Source organism: Pan troglodytes, chromosome 2, assembly GCF_028858775.2.
Source record: "Pan troglodytes isolate AG18354 chromosome 2, NHGRI_mPanTro3-v2.0_pri, whole genome shotgun sequence".
In the NCBI taxonomy this organism is placed as follows: domain Eukaryota; kingdom Metazoa; phylum Chordata; class Mammalia; order Primates; family Hominidae; genus Pan; species Pan troglodytes.
Genome location: NC_086015.1, coordinates 16,741,591 through 16,764,247, shown reverse-complemented (window position 1 = coordinate 16,764,247; position 22,657 = coordinate 16,741,591). Strand labels below are relative to the sequence as shown.

At 47.3% G+C, this 22,657-nt stretch overlaps 1 protein-coding gene across 5 annotated transcripts in view; it reads left to right on the top strand.

The window, feature by feature from the left end:
- Nucleotides 1-21,939, top strand: part of TMEM40 (transmembrane protein 40) — a 35,779-nt gene extending 13,840 nt beyond the window's left edge. For 2 of the 5 annotated variants that reach the window (XM_054680233.1, XM_016939882.3), the window contains exons 2-12: nt 5,995-6,075; nt 7,044-7,184; nt 11,844-11,933; nt 13,325-13,378; nt 17,253-17,288; nt 17,673-17,705; nt 18,088-18,135; nt 19,005-19,076; nt 19,188-19,262; nt 20,226-20,288; nt 21,050-21,206. In XM_054680233.1, the coding sequence (XP_054536208.1) occupies nt 5,995-6,075; nt 7,044-7,184; nt 11,844-11,933; nt 13,325-13,378; nt 17,253-17,288; nt 17,673-17,705; nt 18,088-18,135; nt 19,005-19,076; nt 19,188-19,262; nt 20,226-20,288; nt 21,050-21,069 (713 nt within the window). In that variant the 3' untranslated portion in view covers nt 21,070-21,206. 5 annotated transcript variants of the gene reach the window in all.
- The last annotated feature ends 718 nt before the right edge of the window (nt 21,940-22,657 follow it).

The window sequence follows — 22,657 nt, the reverse complement described above, 5'->3', positions numbered from 1 at the left end:
AGTGAAAGCTGTTTCATTTGAGCCTCAAATTAACCCAACTGGGCTCCTGCACGCCACAATATATGGCAATAGTCTGGATGTAGAGAAAAGGAAGACGTGGCCACAATCAACCTGTCTGCCTTGTGGGGCTCCCCACTGGCCTCTGGGAGCCCCACTTAATAGACATGACATGTGGTGTCTGACATATGAGCCAAGGGTGCACATCAGGGCTAAACTATATACTATTAACTATTTTTAGTTAAAAACTACATAGAAATCGATACATTAATATTTTCCTCCTGTACTTTGGAGAGAATTGCTTGAGACACTAATAGGTTCTGAGCTAAGAACATCTAAGCCAACCCTTGCCACTCCTCAACTTGCCACCTCACATGGCAACGTGCTCAGGACAACCCCAAAGCTGTTGTCATTTTTAGAATATTATTTTATATATTGAGGCCAGGTGCAGTGGCTCAGCACACTTTGGAAGGCCAATCCCGACACTTTGGGAGGCTGAGGCAGGAGAATTGCTCAAGGTCAACAGTTCAAGGCTGCAGTGAGCCATGATTGCTCCAATGCACTTGAGCCTGGGTGACAAAGTGAGACCCTGTCTCTAGAAAAGAAGAAGGAAAGAAAGAAAGAAAGAAAGAAAGAAAGAAAGAAAGAAAGAAAGGAGAGAGAGAGAAAGAAAGAAAGAGAAAGAAAGAAAAAGAAGGAAAGAAAAGAAAAGAAAAGAATAGAAAAAAGAAAAGAAGAGGGAGGGAGGGAAGAGAGAGGAAAGAAGGAAGGAAAGAAGGAAGGAAAGGAAGAAAGAAAGGAGGGAGGGAGGGGGAAGGAGAGAGAGGAAGGAAGAGAAAGAAAGAAAGAGAAAAAGAAAAGGAAAGAAAAAAGAGAAAGAAAGAAAGAAGGAAAGAAAAGAAAAGAAAAGAAGAAAATTCTTTTATATATTGAAGTTGGCAACTTCTCTGGTGACTTCCTCAAGTACTGACCTTTCCTTGTGAGCTCACAGCCCTACCTGCTCCCCATGTCCTGGAGTCCTGGAGTAGTTCTGCAGAGACTTGGGGTCAGTGACTAGGCCCATCCATGTGGAGCTCATCCCTAGGTCAAGTGCCCTGCTCCCCAAGCCACTTCTCTTGGGTGTAGTCTCTGTACCCGCTACATCCTCTGGATTCTCTTTGTCTGTCCAGAACTTATTCTATGCAGGACCCAGGAGTAAACCCAGGATGGAGGATTGGGGATGGTGGAATGTGGGCCACCTTCTTCACCGTAGACTCTGTGCTTCTGTTAATGTCACCTAAGGATATGCTAGCTTTGCTCTGTAGCTATATCACCTTGTTGGCTTATATTGCCACTTTAACAAACATTGGTTGTGCACCTACTATGTGCTAGACATGCTAGACAACAACCTAGATGCTTGCACTATTTTCTTTCCTTCCAGATTATCTTTTTAAAATCTTAGATCTTTCTGTATAAACAGCCTCCACACAGAGTCCAACCATCCTCTTTCTGTACAGCCATTATTTTGTTTTGTTGTTGTTGTTGTCGTTGTTTTTAGATGGAATCTTGCTGTGTCGCCCAGGCTGGAGTGCAGTGGCGCGGTCTCGGCTCACTGCCAGCTCCGCCTCCCGGGTTCACGCCATTCTCCTTCCTCAGCCTCCCGAGTAGCTGGGACTACAGGCACCCGCCACCACGCCCGGCTAATTTTTTGTATTTTTAGTAGAGACGGGGTTTCACCGTGTTAGCCAGGGTGGTCTCGATCTCTTGACCTGATGTGATGAAAGAGCCAGCCTTGCCCCGTGTGGCTCCATGACCTGCGCAAGTTCCTCTCCATTTCAGGGCCTCAGTTTCCTCTTCTGTAAAATACGACAGTAATCTCCAGTCTGCCTCCCTCCTGGTTGTGTGAGAGTCAAGAGAGCTGGGAGAGGAGAGTGCTGTGAGGCTGTGATGGCTCAGTGTGCTCTGTCAGCCCTCCTGCCCTGGGCCCAGGCCCTGTGACAGCAGGAGCTCAGGAAATCTGGGCTCACCTGAAGGGGAAATCCAGTTTAGCAGGACCCGTGGGTACAGAGGCCCTGGCACCACCCATGACTCAGCAGGGCTGGGCTTTTTGGAGAAAAGTGCCAGAAAGTCAGGCATTCCATTTCCTTGTAGGATCAGCCTTGGATGTGGGGGCCACCTGAGGTGGTGCTAGAGGCCTCTAACCAGGGGGCAGCTGGGGCATGAAGCTTCTCTGTTGGGGTAGGGGTCAGATTTGGGTCCATCTATAAGCTGGGAGACCTTGAACAAGTCTCTTCCTCTACCTGAGCCTCAGTCTCTCCCTATGTTAAATAAGACCTGTGTGGAGGCCGGGTGTGGTGGCTCATGCCTGTAACGTCAGCACTTCGGGAGACCAAGGCGGGAGGATCACTTGAGCCCAGGAGTTCAAGAGCAGCCTGGGCAACATAGTAGACCCTATCTCTACAAAAATATAAAAACTAAAAAATTAGCTGGGTGTGGTGGCAAATGACTGTAGTCCCAGCTACTCGGGAGGTTGAGGTGGGAAGATCACTGGAACCCAGGAGGTCGAAGCTGCAGAGCCGTGATCGTGCCACTGCACTCCAGCCTGGGTGATAGAGTGAGACCCTGTCTCAAAAAAAAAAAAAGAAAAAAGAAAAAGAAAAAAAAAGGCAAAAAAGAAAAACGGGTGGAGGAGGAATACACAAGGACATTGAAAGGAGAAACAGAGCCACGTCGGGTCTTCCCTCTGTGATGGTTCCATTCCTTCCCTTCAGTGTGCTAAAGACCTGCCCAAGGAAGTTCCCTTGGCTATGGGAACAATTACTCAAGGCTCCATCAGTAGCTAAATATAAGCCAAGTCAGCATATTTGCATAACACTCTGATGACTGTTAGTGTGTCCTCTTTCCTGGTGCCAGTGTCAGGGTCCTGAGAAGAGGAGCCAGCATCACTCCTTTAGTCTCCCAACATGGGCTTAGCAACCAACTACCCTTGCTTAACCACTTACTATGTGGTCCTGGACAAGTTTCTTTCTTTCTTTCTTTCTTTCTTTTTTTTTGAGACAGAGTCTCGCCCTGTCGCCCAGGCTGGAGTGCAGTCGTGCGATCTCAGTTGACTGCAACCTCTGCCTCCCGGGTTCAAGTGATTCTCCTGCCTCAGCCTCCCGAGTAGCTGGGATTACAGGCCTGCAACCACCATGCCCAGCTAATTTTTGTATTTTTAGTAGAGACTGTGTTTCACCATGTTGGCCAGGATGGTCTCGATCTCCTGACCTTGTGATCCGCCCGCCTCGGCCTCCCAAAGTCCTGGGATTACAGGCATGAACCACCGTGCCCGGCCAGTCCTGGGCAAGTTTCTTATCCTCTCTGTGCCCCAATATTCTGACCTATAAAATGGGCACGGCCCTAGTGAGCCTTCATAGGTTTGTGGTGAGGAATAGATTAGTTAACACAAGTTAACTGTTAGAACCTTGCCTGGCAGATAGTAGGCACTTATAGCTGCTTGTTATCATCATTTTTCCTTTGTTCTCGGCTCTGTACAGGGTATGGGTGACACAGAAATGAATCAGCCTTAGTCCCTACTTAGGCTGCATTCATGATCTGGTGAAGGAGACAAAGCCTGGATGGTGGTACATGCTTGTAGTCCTACCTACTCAGAAGGTTGAGGCAGGAGGAACACTTGAGTCCAGGAGTTCAAGGCTGCAGTGAGCTGTGATTGCACCACTGCACTTTAGACTGGGTGATAGAGAGAGACCTTGTCAAAAAAACAAAAGCTAGGGATAGTGGAGGGAGTAAGGTTAGGGGAGTGGGGAATAGAGTTGATGGGTATTGTTTAGGCAATCGAAAGAGTACTTCATGAGGGAAGTGGGTTTTGACCTGTGCTTGGAAGGTCAGATGCAATTTTGACATTAGGAAAGAATGGACTAAGCCAAAAGTGCTGTGTGTGACCAGGACACAGAGCAGGATGGAGATGAGACTGGAAAAAGAGCTCATCACTTTGTAAACTTCGGTCTATCTGACATCAGCCAGCAGCTCTCTTTCCCCAACGTGACTCTACAACTCTTCCTCCACTCTAGCTGAAATGCCTTCATTAGAGATGATCTCAGCCAATGAATATGTACTAGTCACCTGTTGCATGCAGAGAACCCTGTTCAAAATAGAAATATGCCCTGGAGGCTTCTGCTGTCAGTCATTCCATCTCGATATCGATGCATTTTAATGGCTAGTGACTTCCTAATGCCTAGCTGAATTCTGCTCTGAGAAATGGGAAGTTTTATTCTAGTAAAGTGTAGGCCAGGCGCAGTGGCTCACGCCTGTAATCCCAGCACTTTGGGAGGTCAAGGCGGGCGGATCACAAGGTCAGGAGTTCGAGACCAGCCTGGCCAATATGGTGAAACCCCATCTCTACTAAAAATACAAAAATTAGCCAAGCATGGTGTGGCGCCTGTAATCCCAGCTACTCTGGAGGCTGAGGCAGAAGAATCACTTGAATCCGGGAGGCAGAGGTTGCAGTGAGCTGAGATCGTGCCACTGCACTCCAGCCTGGGCGACAGAAGCGAGACTCCATCTCAAAAAACAGAAAAAAAAACGGGTGATGGAGTCTGGGGCCTATGAGATGAGGGATGAGCAGGGATGGGACTGGACACTGAATGTCCAAGGGTAAGAGGAGGCCTGTAGAGGAGGAAACACACATTCACAATGGCCCTGCTGACTGTCCTGCCATTTTCACATACTATAAGGTAAGCACTATTACTGTCTCCGTTTTACAGATGAGAAACCCAGGGCACAGTGAGGGATTAAGTAACTAGCCCATGCTTCCATCGCTAGAAGAGGCAGAGACAGGATTCCAACCCAGGCAATCTGGCTCTAAGACACAGGGAGGAGGCTTCCTGCCAAGGTCTTGTGGTAGATTCTCTAGACATTCTCAAATGGGGGGTGATGTTTGCCCCACAACAGGGGTCATTTGGCAATGTCTGGAGACATTTTTATTGTCATAGCTGAACAGGAAAGTGCTACTGGCATCTGGGAGGAGGCTGCTAAACATCTCACAGTGTGTTACCCCGTCCCAAATGTCAGTCGTGTTGAGGCTGAGAAACATGGTTTAAATGAGTCAGAGGCTGCCACAGTGGCACGTGCCTGTAGTCCCAGCTACTCAGGAGGCTGTGGTGGGAGGATTGCCTTAACCCAGGAGTTCAAGACTAGACTGGGTGATATAGCAAGACCTCTGTCTCAAATAAAAAAGTAAAAAATAAATGAATCAGAGACTAGTAAATCTACCTCCTCTCAGATTTAAGGTCTCAGCCTCAGAGCTGAGAGAAGAAGAAATAGGGCAAGGAATTAGAAGGAAGCCTGCACTTCCTGGCTCAGCTGCTATAACAGAGACTCATAGCACATGGGCTCCATTAAAAGAAACTTCTTTCCTGTGCACGTAGCTGTCAAGAGGTGGCAGGTGGCTCTGTGTGTGAGGCCGGCCGGGGCCCAGGACTCCCTTGCCTTTTTGCTTAGTCATTCCTGGATGTTGGCCATGTTTGTGGGATTGGAGTTGGTTCACCAACTTCAAATCTGCATTCCCGTCAAAATTGTACCTAGGCTGGACATGGTGGCTCACACTTGAATCCCAGCACTTTGGGAGGCCAAGGTAGGAGAATTGCTTGAGCCCAGGAGTTCAAGACCAGCCTGGGCAACATAGAGACACCCTGTTTCCACAAAAAAACAAAAAAGAAAAAGAAAAAAGGATTGTGCCTGACTTTTCAGGCACAGATAAAAACTGATTTCCTTCATGAAGCCCCCTGCTAGTTGCCTAACCAATACCCACCACCCCGATTCCCCACTCCCTTAACCCTCCTCCCTCCACTACCCCGGCCTTCTTGCTTGCCAACAGAACTACCATTTTTTTTGTTAATTATTTTTCTTATTCCTTTGAATGTTGAGTGTTTGTCTTTTTCTTATTTATTTGCCAAGCTCTTTGTATATTAAGATATTAACTAAGGTGATATTAACTACTGATTATTGTTATTCCTCCAGGAAAAGCCATGGAGACTTCAGCATCCTCCTCCCAGCCTCAGGACAACAGTCAAGTCCACAGAGAAACAGAAGATTTAGACTGTACGTCTGCCTTCTCTGACCCTCTGGGCAAAACCACACGGGAGGTGGAGTCCAAAAGTAGAAGGGACAGAAGAAGACCCTGCTCAGCTCACGTTGCACAGGGCCTCAAATCACAGCTGAAATGGGGAAGTAGTGGTTTTACACACATGCACACACACATTTGCATGGTCCAATCTGTCCTCCTGTGCTGTCTAGCTATGGGGACCCTCAGCTGCTTGCCAAATCTCAAGAATTCTCTGGGGGCTTGGGTTGGCACTAGGGAGCACCCCTAGAAGGTGGAGAGGGTCCTGTGTGACCCCAGAATGGGGAATGGGAAGGTTTAGGACTTGATCACACCTCATCTTGGCTGTAATGTACAGAGGATCCTAAGTTAGCAACTACTCTACAGAATCTAGCTGTCTCTGGGCAAGGCAGGGGGCTTAGAAACCCCTTTTCTGGCCGGGCACGCTGGCTCACGTCTGTAATCCCAGCACTTTGGGAGGCCGAGGCGGGCAGATCAGAAGGTCAGGAGATCGAGACCATCCTGGCTAACATGGTGAAACCCCGTCTCTACTAAAAATACAAAAAATTAGCCGGGTGTGGCGGTGGGCGCCTGTAGTCTCAGCTACTCAGGAGGCTGAGGCAGGAGAATGGCATGAACCCGAGCGGCAGAGCTTGCAGTGAGCCGAGATAGTGTCACTGCAGTCCAGCCTGGGCAAAAGAGCGAGACTCCGTCTCAAAAAAAAAAAGAAAGAAACCCCTTTTCTGAGTCCATATTCAGATAAATCTCTGTATTGAGCCTTCCTTGAGCCCCTGGCATCTCTGAGAGCCTTGGTCTCCTGCACGTTGCATTGGCTCTAGATATTTGGGAAGATAATCCAGTCCTTCCTGGCTCTCCAAATCCAAGTAGAACCCCGGAGAGGACTGGGTGGTCCCTGGGGTGGGAAGGGTGGGAAACGCTCATCCCCTGGCCTCTGTGTGCCTTGCAGATGGAGAGACAGATTTCCACAAGCAAGATGGGAAGGCTGGACCCTTTTCCCAAGAACAATATGAGAGAAACAAGTCTTCCTCCTCCTCCTGCTCTTCCTCCTCATCCTCCTCATCTTCTTCATCCTCCTCCTCCTCCTCAGGTATAGCAGAGATTTAAATATCTGTATATTATTCAAGAAAAAGATTTACATGGGGAAATAATCCCCCATACTTGAAGTCATTGAAGTACTTGAAACTCCAATACCGTTTCTCCACATTCTCTTCTAGAGCCGATCTGTCTACATGTGCTTCTACGTACACAGTTATCATTGATGGTATAGGCAATTTTGTCCTCCATTTAAAATTTTCCCCATCTTATCCTAAGCTTTTAGCCATGTTGTTCTGTAATATCGCTGTAGCTATTTTTAATGTTTACTGAACAGCCCCTCAAGTGGCTGCATCTCATGTAAAGTAACATTTAGGTTTATTAGAGGCACCCCAGTGCCATAGTCAAAGCGTGTGTTACAGGTTCAAATCCTGTCTTTACCACTAAGTAGCTACATGTCCTTGGGTAAACTGCTCAACCCCTGGCTGCCTCAGTGCCCTCATCTAGAAGATGGGGATGAGAGCAATACATAATACCTCATGGGATTCTTGTGAGGATTAAATTCGTTATACAGGTAAAGTCTTAGCACGTAGCACATATTAAAAGCTCTAAAAGTAATTGTTGTGTTATGGTCTTCCCCTCCCAGGTTTATCATGCTCATGAGCATCCTTGTGCGAAAGCTTTTGCCTTTTGAATTTTTGTGCAAATCATTCCTAAGTATTGAGTCCTTGCAAGTACTTTAGTGGGTTTAGAGGAACAACATCCAATAGCATCTTTTTTTTTTTTTTGAGACAGAATCTTGCTCTGTTGCCCAGGCTAGAGTGCAGCGGCATGATCTTGGCTCACTGCAACCTCTGCCTCCTGGGCTCAAGCGATTCTCCTGCCTCAGCCTCCCGAGTAGCTGGGATTACAGGCACCCACCACCATGCCTGGCCAAATTTTTGTATTTTTAGTAGAGATAGGGTTTCTTTATGTTGGCCAGGCTGGTCTTGAACTCCTGATCTCAGGTGATCTGCCCACCTCGGCCTCCCAAAGTGCTGGGATTATAGGGGTGAGCCACTGTGCCTGGCCTCCAATAACATCCTGATTACAAATAACCACATTATTCTCCAAGAAACAGCAGAATGTTCTTTCATTTGTATTCTTTTAATTCAAAATATGAGGCTGAACTTATAGTAGTAGCACCAGCAATATTTATTGAATGCTTACTCTGTGCCGGGAGCTGTTGTAAGCACTTGCATGTAATAACTCAATTCTCACAGCAACCCATAAAGGAAGGTACTATTATTATTCCCAGTTTACAAGTGAGAAAACTGAGGCACAGAGAGGCCAACCGACCTGCTCTAAGAGAGCTCAGTAACCAACTTGGGATTCCCCGGAGGTCTTTGTGGGATCCGGGAGGCTAATCCTCCTCAACCAGAGCTCCTGCACTATGATCTCTTATGCCGTGGGCTTGAGCTTAAGACTTTATTTAATGAAAGGTCTCTGGGCTGGAAGGGAAAAAAAAAAAAAGCTCTGGTCTTATGTCCTCATGTTGCAAATGCTGAGACCAAGGCCCAAAGCCACAAAATCAATGATCATTTCAGCAGGGGAGGGAGAGTGGTCGGTGGGTCACGTGGGTTTGTTTGTAGCCAGTCTCCTCATGGCACTGGAAAGGAAGCCATCGCCCCATTTAAAAACAAAAAATGAGAAAACACACAAGCCCACCATGTATGAGGTTTGGCTCTGGAAGAAGAGCTTCCAGGTGCAGGCAGGGGGCTGTTTGTTGCCTGTCCTTTTGTTTCTCCTCCCTGGGCAGGAAGGAGTGTTCTGTCCTCTGGTTCTGGTTGTCCCTCACGGAGTGCTGCTCCTCCAAAAATGTCCCCCATATGACCATAATCCCTGGCACCCAGACACCCTGGAGTCTCCACCTCACACATAGGACTGGCTGAAATTAGCCAAATGGAGCACCAAGAGAAAGCAGCAGGAGAAAGCCGGAGTCCTAGAAGCATAAAGACAGGCTGACATTCAGGATCCTGGTCCCTGATCGTACCGTGACTGACCTGCTGCCAGAACATAGCCGCCTGTTTCTCAGGCCCGGACAGTGACCCGCTACCCTAGAGGCCCCGAGCCTGGGTGCCTCACTGCAGCTCTGCCGTCCTCACATGCAGGGCCCTCACTCATAGTCACATCCACCATCTCTCTCCCACATACCTGTTTCGATCCAGTTATTTTTAGATGAAGTTTTGTTTTCAACTGTAAAAGATTACACACAGGTACACTGTAGAAAATATAGAGCATATAGGGAAACAGAAAATATGAGAAAACAAATCATCCTTTGCCCCATTACCCAGAGATAACCACCCAAAACATATTAGTATATTTCTTACATTTATTTAACAAATATTTACTGAGCACCAAATATGTGCCAGTCTTTGTGATGGGTACTAGGGACACTAGCAATGAACAGTGAATCTTTCTGCCGCGGTTATTATTATTATTTTTTAATTTATAAAGAAAAGAGGCTGGGCACAGTGGCTCACTCCTGCAATTCCAGCACTTTGGGAGGCCGAGGCGGGCAGATCACCTGAGGTCAGGAGTTCAAGACCAGCCTGGCCAACATGGTGAAACCTCGTCTCTAATAAAAATACAAAAATTAGCCAGATGTGGTGGTGGGCACCTGTAATCCCAGCTACTCGGGAGGCTGAGGCAGGAGAATCACTGAAGCCGGGGAGGCAGAGGTAGCAGTGAGCTGAGATTGCACCACTACACTCCAACCTGGGTGACAGAGTGAGACTCCGTTTCAAAAAAAAAAAGAAAAAGAAAAAGAAAAAGAAAAGAGGTGTATTTAGCTCACAGTTCTGCAGTTTGGGTAACTTTTTAAATAACTAAATCAGAGAGCATATACAAAAATAGTCTTCATTTTAAACAGCATATATTCCATAATACCTTTTATTTAAAAAATTGTATTAGGCTGGGCACAGTGGCTCACGCCTGTAATTCCAGCACTTTGGGAGGCCAAGGTGAGTGGATCACTTGAGTCCAGGAGTTCGAGACCAGCATGGGCAACATGGGGAAATCCCATCTCTACTAAAATACAAAAAATTAGCTGGGCATGGTGGCACATACCTATAATCCCAGCTACCCAGGAGGCTGGGGCGTGAAGATCACTTGAGCCTGGGAGGTCAAGGCTACAGTAAGCCCTGATTGTACCACTGCACTTCGGCCTTGATGACAGAGTGAGACCCTGTCTCCAAAAAAATTGTATTATGAATATATCACAGAGAAAGTTAAAACAATGTTCATTCACACATTGATGGCAGTTGTCTCTAGCTGATAAAATTTGGAGTAATTGCCAGGTGTGGTGATGCACACCTGTAATTCCAACACTTTGGGAGTCCAAGGTGGGTGGATCACCTGAGGTCAGGAATTCACGACCAGCCTCACTAACATGGTGAAACCTCATCTCTAGTAAAAAAAAAAAAAAAAAAAAAAATTAGCCAGGTGTGGTGGTGCACGCCTGTAATCTGAGCTACTTAGGAGGCTGAGACAAGAGAATCGCTTGTGCCTGGGAGGTGGAGGTTTCAGTGAGCTGAGATCACGCCATTGCACTTCAGCCTGGGCAACAAGAGCAAAATTCCGTCTCAAAAAAAAAAATTGGAATAATTTTTACTTTATTTTCTATATTTCTTTATTTTGCAACATGCATTATCTTTTTAGCAATAAAAAGTCATTTTTTGCACTGATGAATATTTGTAAAATATAGAAAAGAAGAAAATAGAAGTCACCCGAAATCCTCTCTCCTGAGATAAACGCCACCGTTGTTATTTTGTTGAGCTTCCCAATCCCTCTTCCTCCGTATCCAGTTGAGAGCACAGATGCACTGATGTTTAAGCACAATTAATTTGGTTTCCTGGAATTTTTTAAATTGACCCATGACTGACTGAGAGGTCCCCACGGTCCTGTCTTGGGATAAAGGAGTCTTCTGGACCTGGAGCCAGAAACTCCTAGACCTGAATTCTTGGAATGCTGACTGGCCAAAGAGCACAAATGACAACCATTTTCAAGTCTTGCTCAAGCTCCTGTTCCTAGCTGGGCACCCTTGCAGGGTGGAGAACCCAGGTCATGTCCTTCAGGAGATGAAATGGTTGGAGAGAGGCACATCACAAGACCGCTGGCCCTCATGTCCACTGAGTCAAGCACAGACAGCTGGTGCTATAGAAACCCCAGCAGGGAAAGGCAAGACCAGTGTGAGCTGGGGCAGTTGGCAAAGGCTTTCTACAGGAGGTGTGACATCAGCTTAAGCTTCTCAATAACACAGACAAACAGGAAGGATATTCCAGGGGGGTGGGAGACACAGCAAACATCCAGAGCCAGCATGATGGGTGGGAAAACAGAGATGACACAGCCCCTGCACTTGGTGGGATGGAAGCCATCTCAGTACTATGATGCCTCATGGGACCTTATCTTATCTTCATGGAAGTCTTATGAAGTAGGCAAGGCAGAAGCAGAAATATTATGTAGACACGAAATCAACAGAAATATTAAGGGATTTGTGCAAAGTCACACCTAAAGTGAGTGGCAGGTCTCCTACCTCCAGTCCTCAAATCAGAGTTCCTCCCACCAAACCACACTCTTCTCATAAACTAAATTCTGAGAATGGCCACCAGAATGAACGCATTCCCAGCTTGTTCCAGGCTGAGCTTCTCCTACAGCTTGTGTTTGTTACCCGCAGAGAGCAATGATGAGGACCAGCAACCCAGAGCAACCGGAAAACATCGACGGAGCCTGGGGGCTGGATACCCCCACGGGAACGGCTCACCCGGTAGGAAATAGGCCTTACCATTTTTCTTTTGCCCACTCGCTCACTGTTGAGTTTCTCCGTGGGACTGAAGTGTGATGTTCTTCACAGCATTGTTTATGGCAGGATAAAATAGGAAATAGCCTGACAGCAGCAGAATAGATAAAGGATGCTACACTCTGCCCTGGTGACAGCTCTGCTCTTCATCTATCGCTGAACTGAAAAAGAAAGATGCCAAATCATAGAATCAATTTGATCTCATTTATGCTTTATAAAAATTCAGACATATATGGTTATAATCAAGACTAGAAGGAAAAATGCTAAAATGTTAATAGTGGTTATCTCAGGATGGTGGAATTATAAGTGATTTTTATTTTCCCTTTTTGAACTGTCCTATACTATAAATAATTTACAATGAGCATGTTTTATTTTTTATTTTATTTATTTATTTTTTGGAGACAGGGTTTCGCTCTTGTTGCCCAGGCTGGAGTGCAATGGCGTGATCTCAGCTCACCACAACCTCCACCTCCGGGGTTCAAGTGATTCTCCTGCTTCAGCCTCCCGAGTAGCTAGGATTACAGGCATGCGCCACCATGCCTGGCTAATTTTGTATTTTTAGTAGAGACAGGGTTTTACCATGTTGCCCAGGCCTGTCTCAAACACCTGGACTCAAGTGATCTACCCACCTTGGCCTCCCAAAGTGCTGGGATTACAGAGGTGAGCCACCGTGCCTGGCCGAGCATGTTTTACTTTTACAACCAGGAAATAATTTTTGCAAAAGAAATAAACAACAAATTTCATAGGAAGGTAAGAGCATGGGGAAAAGGGGTGAATTATTGTATAGTACAGAACCTGCCACACAGAAGGTGTTTAATAAATGCTGCCCATGAGGCTAGAGCTGAGCCCTGGGTTCTATTTCTGGATATAAACATGATTAGGAATGCAGGCTTTGGCAACAGACCTGGTAGAGTTGCCACTTGCTGGCTATATGACTTTGGGAAAATAATTTAACTATTTGAGCCTCGGTGTCCTTATCTGTATAATGAGTGGGGTAGGTACTAATACCTTCTTCATAGGATGTCCATGAGGAGCAAATGAGGTATTAAATATAAATCACTTAGTACAGTGTTGGTGCATGCTAGTGCCCAGTATATACCCACTATTAACCTTGAGCAAGGTCCAGGTCCTCTCAGGTCTTGAGTGCTTTCTGAGTGTGGTCACCTCTGGAAGTTCTGGGGGCATCAGAGAGGGCAAAGGGAAGGTACTTGTGCTGCCTTGCCTCCTGAAGACCGCCCCCCACCTCACCTCCAGCACAAGGACTGTGGTACTTCTTAAGCGTCAAAGCCATGGGAGAGGGAAGTGGCCTGGATCACTGTGTTTGGGGAGTGCTGACTAAGGGGTTTGTCTCCATCCAGGTCCTGGGCATGGGGAGCCTGACGTTTTGAAGGATGAACTTCAACTCTATGGAGGTAATCAGTTGCCTAGTAGCTTTGGAGAAAACAGACGAAGGAAAAGAGGGCTTTGCTGGGCAGAAACAAGGTCATGAGGGTGATTCATGAGCTGAAAAGTCCCAGCCAAATACAGGAGATGTGGCCAGTTGGGTGGTTATAACATTGGCAGGTGGGGAGGCGGGCATGAGATTGTCTTGGGGAAATCCTACATTTTCTGGGGTTTTTGTTTATTTGTTTTGTTTGTTTGTTTTGAGACGGAGTCTCACTCTGTCGCCCAGGCTGGAGTGCAGTGGTGTGATCTTGGCCCACTGCAACTTCCACCTCCCCAATTCAAGTGATTCTCCTGCCTCAGCCTCCCGAGTAGGTGGGACCACAGGCGCCCGCCACCAGCCCAGCTAATTTTTTGTATTTTTAGTAGAGACGGGGTTTCACTATGTTGGCCAGGATTGTCTCGATCTCCTGACCTCCTGATCCGCCCGCCTCGGCCTCCCAAAGTGCTGGGATTACAGGCGTGAGCCACCGCGCCTGGCCAATTTTTTGTATTTTTTAGTAGAGACAGAGTTTTGCCATGTTGCCCAGGCTGGTCTCGAACTACTGAGCTCAAGTGATCCTCCCGCCTTGGCCTCCCAAAGTGCCAGAATTACAGGCATGAGCCACTGTACCTGGTCCTTCTTTCTTTCTTTCTTTCCTTCTTTCTTTTTTTTTTTTTTTTGTTACAAAAACAAGTATAATCTGGTTTAGAAAAATGCGTTTAATTACTCAAGTAATTTAAGAAAGGTTTCACTGGGTATAAAATAAGATAAACCTTTATGTTCATGTGTATTTTAAAATATTTTTCTCATTAAGTAATTCATATTTACTGTAGAAAATGTAGATACATTCACTTATTCATGAATTACTTCTTTCCCCCAGATATTGGAGGTGCTTGGTAAATTACATTGCTTGAGTTCTCATTTCATGTTGTCCTTGGTATGCTCTCTGCACTCTCCGTATTGGCCCCTCTGGTCACTTTGCATATAGTGTTCAGTGTGCTGAGTGCCTATTGTCACATGCTAAGTGCCTCTTGTGGTGTTTGTGTCCTGGGGCTGCCCTGAGGGACAGGAAACTACAGAAGTCAGGGCCTGATGGTTGGAAGATCATACAAATGCCTGTCTGCCCTTGAGGGGAAGAAGATGACAGGCTAGGAGCAAGGTCACCAGGGAACTAGAACAGGCACCAAGAACCACATGGTGAATGGTGTGGGAAAGACGCCCAGGACTGGAATAATGCAGAGGTGGCAGCTCAGGTCTGTAGGGCTCAACTCACCCTCAGCAGTCCAGACAAGTGGCTCAACAATCATGGTGGGAGCCAAGGATCGAGGTGTACAAGCCAGCTTGGCTCCCACATGCTCAGAGCCTGGTAGATCTAGAAGACAGCAAGATGGCATGAGCTTGGAGTTGCCTGTCTCGTCCAGAGTTCTATGGGTAAAAGGCAGCAGGTGTCATCACCTGCATCTGGATAGCCTGGAGCAGGCATGTGCAAATGGGTGGCCCATGTGGGCAGATGCTTTTTATCTGGCTCACAGAATGTTTTTTGGGGGGGCAGGGGAAGGGGAGGTTTGTTTTTCATTTTTTGGTTTTTTTGGGATGCTGTCTCACTCTGTTGCTCAGGCTCGAGTGCAGTGGTACCATCTCGGCTCACTGCAACCTCCACCTCCCGGGCTCAAGCGATTCTCCTACCTTAGCCTCCTGAGAAGCTGGGACTACATGTATGCGACACCATGCCCAGCTAATTTTTGTATTTTTGGTAGAGACAGGGTTTTACCCTGTGGCCCAAGCTGGTCTTGAACTCCTGGACTCAAGTGATCTACCCACCTCAGCCTTCCAAAGTGCTGGGATTACAAGAGTGAAGCATCGCGCCTGGCCCACACAGAAAGGTTTTTTTTTGGTATTTTTAGTAGAGATGGGATTTCACTGTGTTAGCCAGGATGGTCTCGATCTCCTGAACTCATGATCCACCCGCCTCGGCCTCCCAAATTGCTGGGATTAGAGGCGTGAGCCACCACACCTGGCCCAGAATGCTTTTTTAAAATTATGATTGTGTGGCCAGGCGCTGTGGCTCATGCCTGTAATCCCAGCACTTTGGGAGGCTGAGGCAGGTGGATCACTTGAGGTTGGGAGTTCAAGACCAGCCTGGCCAACGTGGCAAAACCCCATCTCTACTAAAAATACAAAAATTAGCCAGGTGTGGTGGCACCCATAATCCCAGCTACTCAGGAGCCTGAGGCAGGAGAATTTCTTGAACCCGGGAGGCAGAGGTTGCAGTGAGCTGAGATCATGCCACTGCACTCCAGCCTGGGTGGCACAGTAAGAGTCTATCTCAAAATAAATAAATAAATAAATATTATAAATATATAATATTTATAATTTATATGTTATATAATATATAAGTATATTATATATAAATTTATATATTATATATATATAAAATTATGATCGTGAGAGCCAGACATGGTGGCTCACACCTGTAATCCCAGCTACTTGGGAGGCTGAGGCAGGAAGATTGCTTGAGCCCAAGAGTTTGAGACTGCAGTGAGTCATGATTGCGCTATTGCCCTGCAACCTGGATGACAGAGAGAGAACCTGTCTCTAAATAAATAAATTTTAAAAATAAAATTATGAATGTGAATATATTTCATCAATTCTATACCACATTTTTTTCACATTTGAATATTTCTGAAATCAGGATGCATCTTAAAAATCACTGGCAAAGTTAGGCATAGTAGTTCATGACTATAATCCCAGCACTTTGGGAGGCCAAGGTGGGAGGATTGCTTGAGCCCAGGAGTTCAAGACCAGCCTGGGCAACATAATAAGACCCTGTCTCTATTAAAAAAAATCACTGGCAGCCAGGCATGGTGGCTCATGCCTGTAATCCCAGCACTTTGGGAGGCCGAGGTGGGTGGATCACGAGGTCAGGAGATCGAGACCATCCTGGCTAACATGGTGAAACCCCGTCTCTACTAAAAATACAAAAAATTAGCCAGGCGTGGTGGCGGGCGCCTGTAGTCCCAGCTACTCGTGAGGCTGAGGCAGGAGAATGGCATGAACCCGGGAGGCGGAGCTTGCAGTGAGCCGAGATTGCACCACTGCACTCCATCCTGGGCAACAGAGCAAGACTCTGTCTCAAAAAAAAAAAAATATATATATATATATATCGCTGGCAACTTACAATTGTAAATGTCAAGGGCTTTTCTTACATAGTAGTACATAAAATAATGTCATGTCTCACAAGCAATGGCATTTTGATTCATGGAGTACAAGAGTTACCAAACTTTTTTTTGTTTGTTTGAGATGGAGTATCGCTCTGTCGCCAGGCCGGAGTGCAGTGGTGTGATCTTGGCTCACTGCAGCCTCTGTCTCCTGGGTTTGAGCGATTATCCTGTCTCAGCCTCCCGAGTAGCTGGGACTACAGGTGTGTGCTACCATGCCCTGCTAATTTTTGTATTTTTAGTAGAGACGGGGTTTCACCATCTTAGCCAGAATGGTCTCAGTCTCTTGACCTCGTGATCCGCCCACCTTGGCCTCCCAAAGTGCTGGTATTACAGGCATGAGCCACCGCGTGCAGCCCAAACTTTTTCATAATTGGGAAGTTTACCTGAAAACCTGGCTTCTCTGGGGAAATTGACAGACCTGTAAGAGTGGGTAGGCGTTCCTACAGCAGCTTTCTGTGGCTGGTGGGTGGTGGCTGCCCCTTTAGTTGGAACATGAACCCTCCAGCCGGCTCCATTCCCCACCTGGCCGACTCCAGATTAAGTGGGAAGTCTCCAAACAGGATCCACCTTCCCTGAAGCATGACTTCTCCCCCCTCAGAGGATCATGGGTATATGATCACTGATTTCCTTTCTGCGCAGATGCTCCTGGAGAGGTGGTACCCTCTGGGGAATCAGGTGAGTGTCCAGTTAGAGGAGAGAGGTCGTTGGTGCTGGTATTGAGCCAGGTCTAGGCATCACTTCTCCCCCAAGAGAGCCAGCACCTGTTGGGATACCTGGCTCTGAGAAACAGGAGCCCCAGGTCCACTTAGCCTAGGCTCATCAAGCAGGCTGGGCCAGCTGTGGCATGAAGCAGGGAGCCTGGGGAGCTTGGAAGGCTGTCCCAGCAAGACCCCAGGAGATTACAACCAACCAGCCATCAGTAGAGAGAAGGATACCGTGGGGGCTGCAGAATTCCATGGGGACATTTTTTTAGGTCACCTATAGCTTTCCCCAGGGTGGAGGCACCTGTTAAGGACCCCAAGCGGGGTTGGGCACTAATGTTGAGTTTCTTGTTCCCAGGACTCCGAAGGAGAGGCTCTGACCCAGCAAGTGGTAAATACACAAGCTCAAATAGGAGAGCCAGAGCGGGTGTGGATTCCAGACGATGGGTTGGGTCCTCAGACAGCCTGAGAGGGTGGGTTAGTCCCAGCAGGGATGCTGTCGCCAGCCAGTGTCACTATGATTCAGAAGGGGGATCTCCAGTGCAGGGGAAATGGAAAGGAAGGCAGACTCAGGCCTAAGGAAGGAGGAGGAAGTCAGTGGGGGTTCCAAGGACAGCACCCCCATCTTCACAGTTTGACTGGTCCTGCAGTGAGTGCCCTCTGACCCAGGAAGATATACCCAGGATATTAATTCTCAATGAGGCAGGGAAGAGAAAATCCCACCTCCCGTCCTGCATCAAAGTTAAATACTCATCTCTCTCTTGTTCTCTAAGGAGAAGTGGAGGCCTCTCAGTTAAGAAGACTGAATATAAAGAAAGATGGTAAGGAACTTGGTGTAGCAGAGCTGCTTTTTCCTGTCTGGCTAGATTTCTAGGGGTGAAATGCGGCTGGTGGCCTAGCACAGCAGTAATCATAGCCCACCTCTGTCGTGTGCCCTGCAGTTTACACATTACTCAGCTCAGAATCACCTCAACAGGGTGGGACAATGGTTCCCATTTTGCAGATATGAAAACTGAGGTTCAAGGTTGGGGAGTGGCCTTACAGCTTGTGAGTGGAGTGGCCTGAGCTTGAGCCCTGGTCCTCTGCTCTTTCTGCTATGCACAGTCACTAGGATGGTAAATACCTTCCAGGTCTTGTGGCCAGGATGGGGAACTGGAGGTCAGCTGAGCTGAGAAAGTTGTAAGGTTAGATTAGACCAGAATCGGAAAGGAGCAGTGAAAATGGGAGCAACCTCCCTGCTCCAGGCCTGGAATCCATGGGGACTTCTAGGAGGAAGGGGAGGGCAAGAGGAAAGACCATGGTGCTCCACACAGAGATTTTTTGTAATTAAAAAAAAAAAAAAAAGAGGCCAGGCATGGTGGCTCACAGCTGTAATCCCAATACTTTGGGAGGCCGAGATGAGAGGATTGCTTGAAGCCAGGAGTTCGAGACCAGCCTGGGCAACATAGCGAGACCTTATCTCTACTAAAAATTTAAAAAATTCGCTGGGTGTGGTGGCATGCACTTGTAGGCCTTGCTGCTTGTGAGGCTAAAGCAGGAGAATTGCTTAAGCCCAGGACTTCAAGGCTGCAATGAGCTGTGATTGCACAACTGCACTCCACCCTGGGTGACAGAGCAAGACCTTGTCTCCTCTGCCCAAAAAAAGAGAGAGAAAGCAGCAGATAGTGATTGCCCACCCCTGCCTTCACAGATGAGTTTTTCCATTTCGTCCTCCTGTGCTTTGCCATCGGGGCCTTGCTGGTGTGTTATCACTATTACGCAGGTGAGGGGAGGCGCCCTGGGGAATGCGCAAGGGGGATGGCATGGGGTGGTGCAGGGGGCAGGGGCGTCAAGATCTGGAGGCTGACCATTCCCTCCCTCACTGCCCTTCCAGACTGGTTCATGTCTCTTGGGGTCGGCCTGCTCACCTTCGCCTCCCTGGAAACCGTTGGCATCTACTTCGGACTAGGTAAGCCCCTCCCCCAGCATGGACACACACACAGTCTCTTGGAGGGGTCGTGGGTAGAAATATTCATTTTCATACTCATTCAAGTATGGACCAGAGAGTCACAATCTACACTTTTTAAAAAATTTTCTGGCCAGGCGCGGTGGCTTACGCCTGTAATCCCAGCACTTTGGGAGGCTGAGGTGTGTGGATCACCTGAGGTTAGGAGTTTGAGACCAGCTTGACCAACATGGTGAAACTCTGTCTCTACTAAAAATACAAAAAATTAGCCAGGCCTGGTGGCGCATGTCTGTAATCCCAGCTACTCGGGAGGCTGAGACAGGAGAATTGCTTGAACCCAGGAGGCGGAGGTTGCAGTGAGCCAAGCTCGTGCCACTGCACTCCAGCCTGGGCAACAGAGCGAGACTCTGTCTCAAAAAAAAAAAAAAAAAAAATGTCCTTATGCTCATGTTTTCTTCCTCACCACTTTCAAGGTCAATGTAAGGTCACTGGCAAAACCCTGTGGGAAAAACGGGCAGCTCCATACAATGCAACAGCAACAGTTTAAAGTGCCAAACAGGCTGGGCCCAGGGCACACGCCTGTAATTGCAGTTACTCAGGAGATTGGGGCAAGAGGATCGCTTGAGCCCAGGAATTCGTTCAGCCTGGGCAACATAGCAAGACTCTGCCTATAAAATAAATAAATAAAAGTGGCGAACAAAATAGAACTAGCCAGATCCTGAAAACAAGTTAGTTAATGGAGTTGGGAACTGAATTTGGCGAGTGAGTTTCCTGCCACTACTTCTGCTGTTCGCGGTTGTTGTTTTTAGTAATAATAACTCTAGTACCATTATCTAAGCTTAACCTGCTGCCTGAAGTTCCACCATCAGAGCTTTGTTTGCATGAGTTAGGCCCTTGTCCAGTGGTGGCCGGGTATCCCTTGATGGGGCACAAACTTAACTTACTTTTTTCTTTGCTTCTGAGCAGTGTACCGCATCCACAGCGCCCTCCAAGGCTTCATCCCCCTCTTCCAGAAGTTTAGGCTGACAGGTAACTTTTAAAGTCTTCCTGTGTTCACTCATTTTCTCCCTAGCAGGGTCTTCATTTAGAAAGAGGCTTAGCATACAGGAAAGAACACAGCCTGGAGGCAGAGGACCCAGGTTTGAGTCCTACCTCTGCCAGTTTACTAGCTCTGTGACCCTGGATGAGCCGTGTAGCCTCGGTTTCCTCAACTGGAAAATAGGTGTAATACTTTTCTGCTGCACAAGGGTGTTGTGAAGATCAAGTGAGGAATGGATGCAAAGGCCTGAAGTGTGAAACAGTAGAAAAATGGTCTGGTTAGTCTTCATTCTCTTATAGAACTTTACGCTTCCCCAGACGCTGTCTTCTCCATGGCTGTACTTGCCTAATAGCAACTGGGGAGGTAGGCTTTAGTAATGTTACACTTGACCAATAGGAAAATGAGGCTCAGAGAGGTGGAGTGACTCGCCCACAGTCACACAGCTTTAGTGGCTGGGCTGGGCGATAGCACATCGTCTTTCTTGACTAACAGCTCTGTGAACACCTTATGCCTCAGAATGGAGAGGCCAAGTGGCTGTGTGGCTGTGCTGGGGAAATATCTGTCTCCTTTAATCCATGTAATGAAGAAAAAGAAAACTAGCTATTATGACTGTGGGTCATTGAGACCCATGGCTTCTGGGGTGCCTACATCATGCCAGCTGTGAGGGGTACTTGGGCATCTGAGGTGATGGTGAGGATGAAGCCTGGCTGCCTTCAGAATCCCATGCCATCCTGTGGTCTTTGCCTTCCAGGCTTCAGGAAGACTGACTGAGGCCACTTCCAGGTGGGCAGCAGAGGCAGGCCCCGGTGTGACCACCACTGCGACCCCTGAGCCCATAAGGGCAGAGCAGCATTCTGAGAGACGCACAGGAGACCAAGCCAGACCAATAAACAGAACACTTTTCCTTCCATGTGGTCTGAATGTTGGCACCAGCCCAGGCGGGGGCATCTCATTTGGGCAGTACTGCTGTGCAACCCAGCTGCGAGGATGGAAGGCAGAGGGTGGGTGTGGGGCCTGAGGCTTCACAGTACCTGGACCAGCAGGAAGATTCTGGGAGGTCACTGCTCTCAGAGGACAGCAAGAGACCCTGAGCTCTGCAAGCTGTGATCTGTCTGGGTTCATGGTTTTTCTCAAATCCCAGGCTATCCGCATGCGCCCTCAGGTGCTACCGAGCCATCCTGGGAGAGATGGATAGTCCACTGCTTTGAGGCAGGGAGCCATTGGATTGGGGCCCCTTGGTGAACCTGATGCAGGTAAGATGCTGAGGACTAAAACCATTTTTTTGCACCCAAAAAAAAGGCAGGAAAATGATCATCAGAAACTAAATGGCAGCCAGGCATGGGGGCTCACAACTGTAATCCTAGCACTTTGGGAGGCTCAGGCTAAGGGTCGCTTGAAGCTAAGAGTTCAAGACCAACCTGGGCAACATAGTGAGACCTGCATCTCTACAATTTTTTTTTTAATGACCAAATGTGGCGGTACATACCTGTACATACCTGCGGTTCCAGCTACTCAAGAGGCTGAGGCAGGAGGACTGCTTGAGCCCAGGAGTTCAGGGCTGCAGTGAGGTACGATCAAGCCACTGCACTCCAGCCTGGGTGACAGAGCAAGATCCTTTCTCTAAAATTAAAAAAAAAAAAAGACAAATAAAAATTGCATGTATTTGTAGTGTACAACATGTTTTGAAATATGTGGAATGGCTAAATCAAGCTAATTAACATATATATCACCTCACATACCCTTTTTTTACGATGAGAACAGTAAAAACCTACTGTCAGCAATTTGCAAAGTATACAATACATTGTTATTAACTATGGTCACCATGCTATATGATTGATATCCTGAACTTGAACTGAGTTCTTCATGGTCACAGACATGCTGTTCTCAAAACTCAGAAGGGTAACTTCTGAGGTTTTGATTTCAAGTACTTGTATGTAACCTAATTTAACGGGAGCCCAGAGTGCACAGATCAGATATTTATTAAACATATAAATAAAACACAGTTTTCACGATAGAAGTATGAACTTACTGACTTGGGAACAATGTGGTTAGCCTCATTTTATAGGAATGATGGGTCCCTGTGGCCAGCTCTGCCACTGCCTGGCTGTGATTTTATTTTATTTATTTCTTTCTTTATTTTTCTTGAGACAGAGTTTTGCTCTTTTGCCCAGCCTGGAGTGAAGTGGTGTGATCTCAGCTCACTGCAACCTCCACCCACCATATTCAAGTGATTCTCCTGCCTCAGCCTCCTGAGTAGCTAGGATTATAGGCACCTGCCACCACACCTGGCTAATTTTTGTATTTTTGGTAGAGATGGGTTTTCACCATATTGGCCAGGCTGGTCTCAAACTCCTGACCT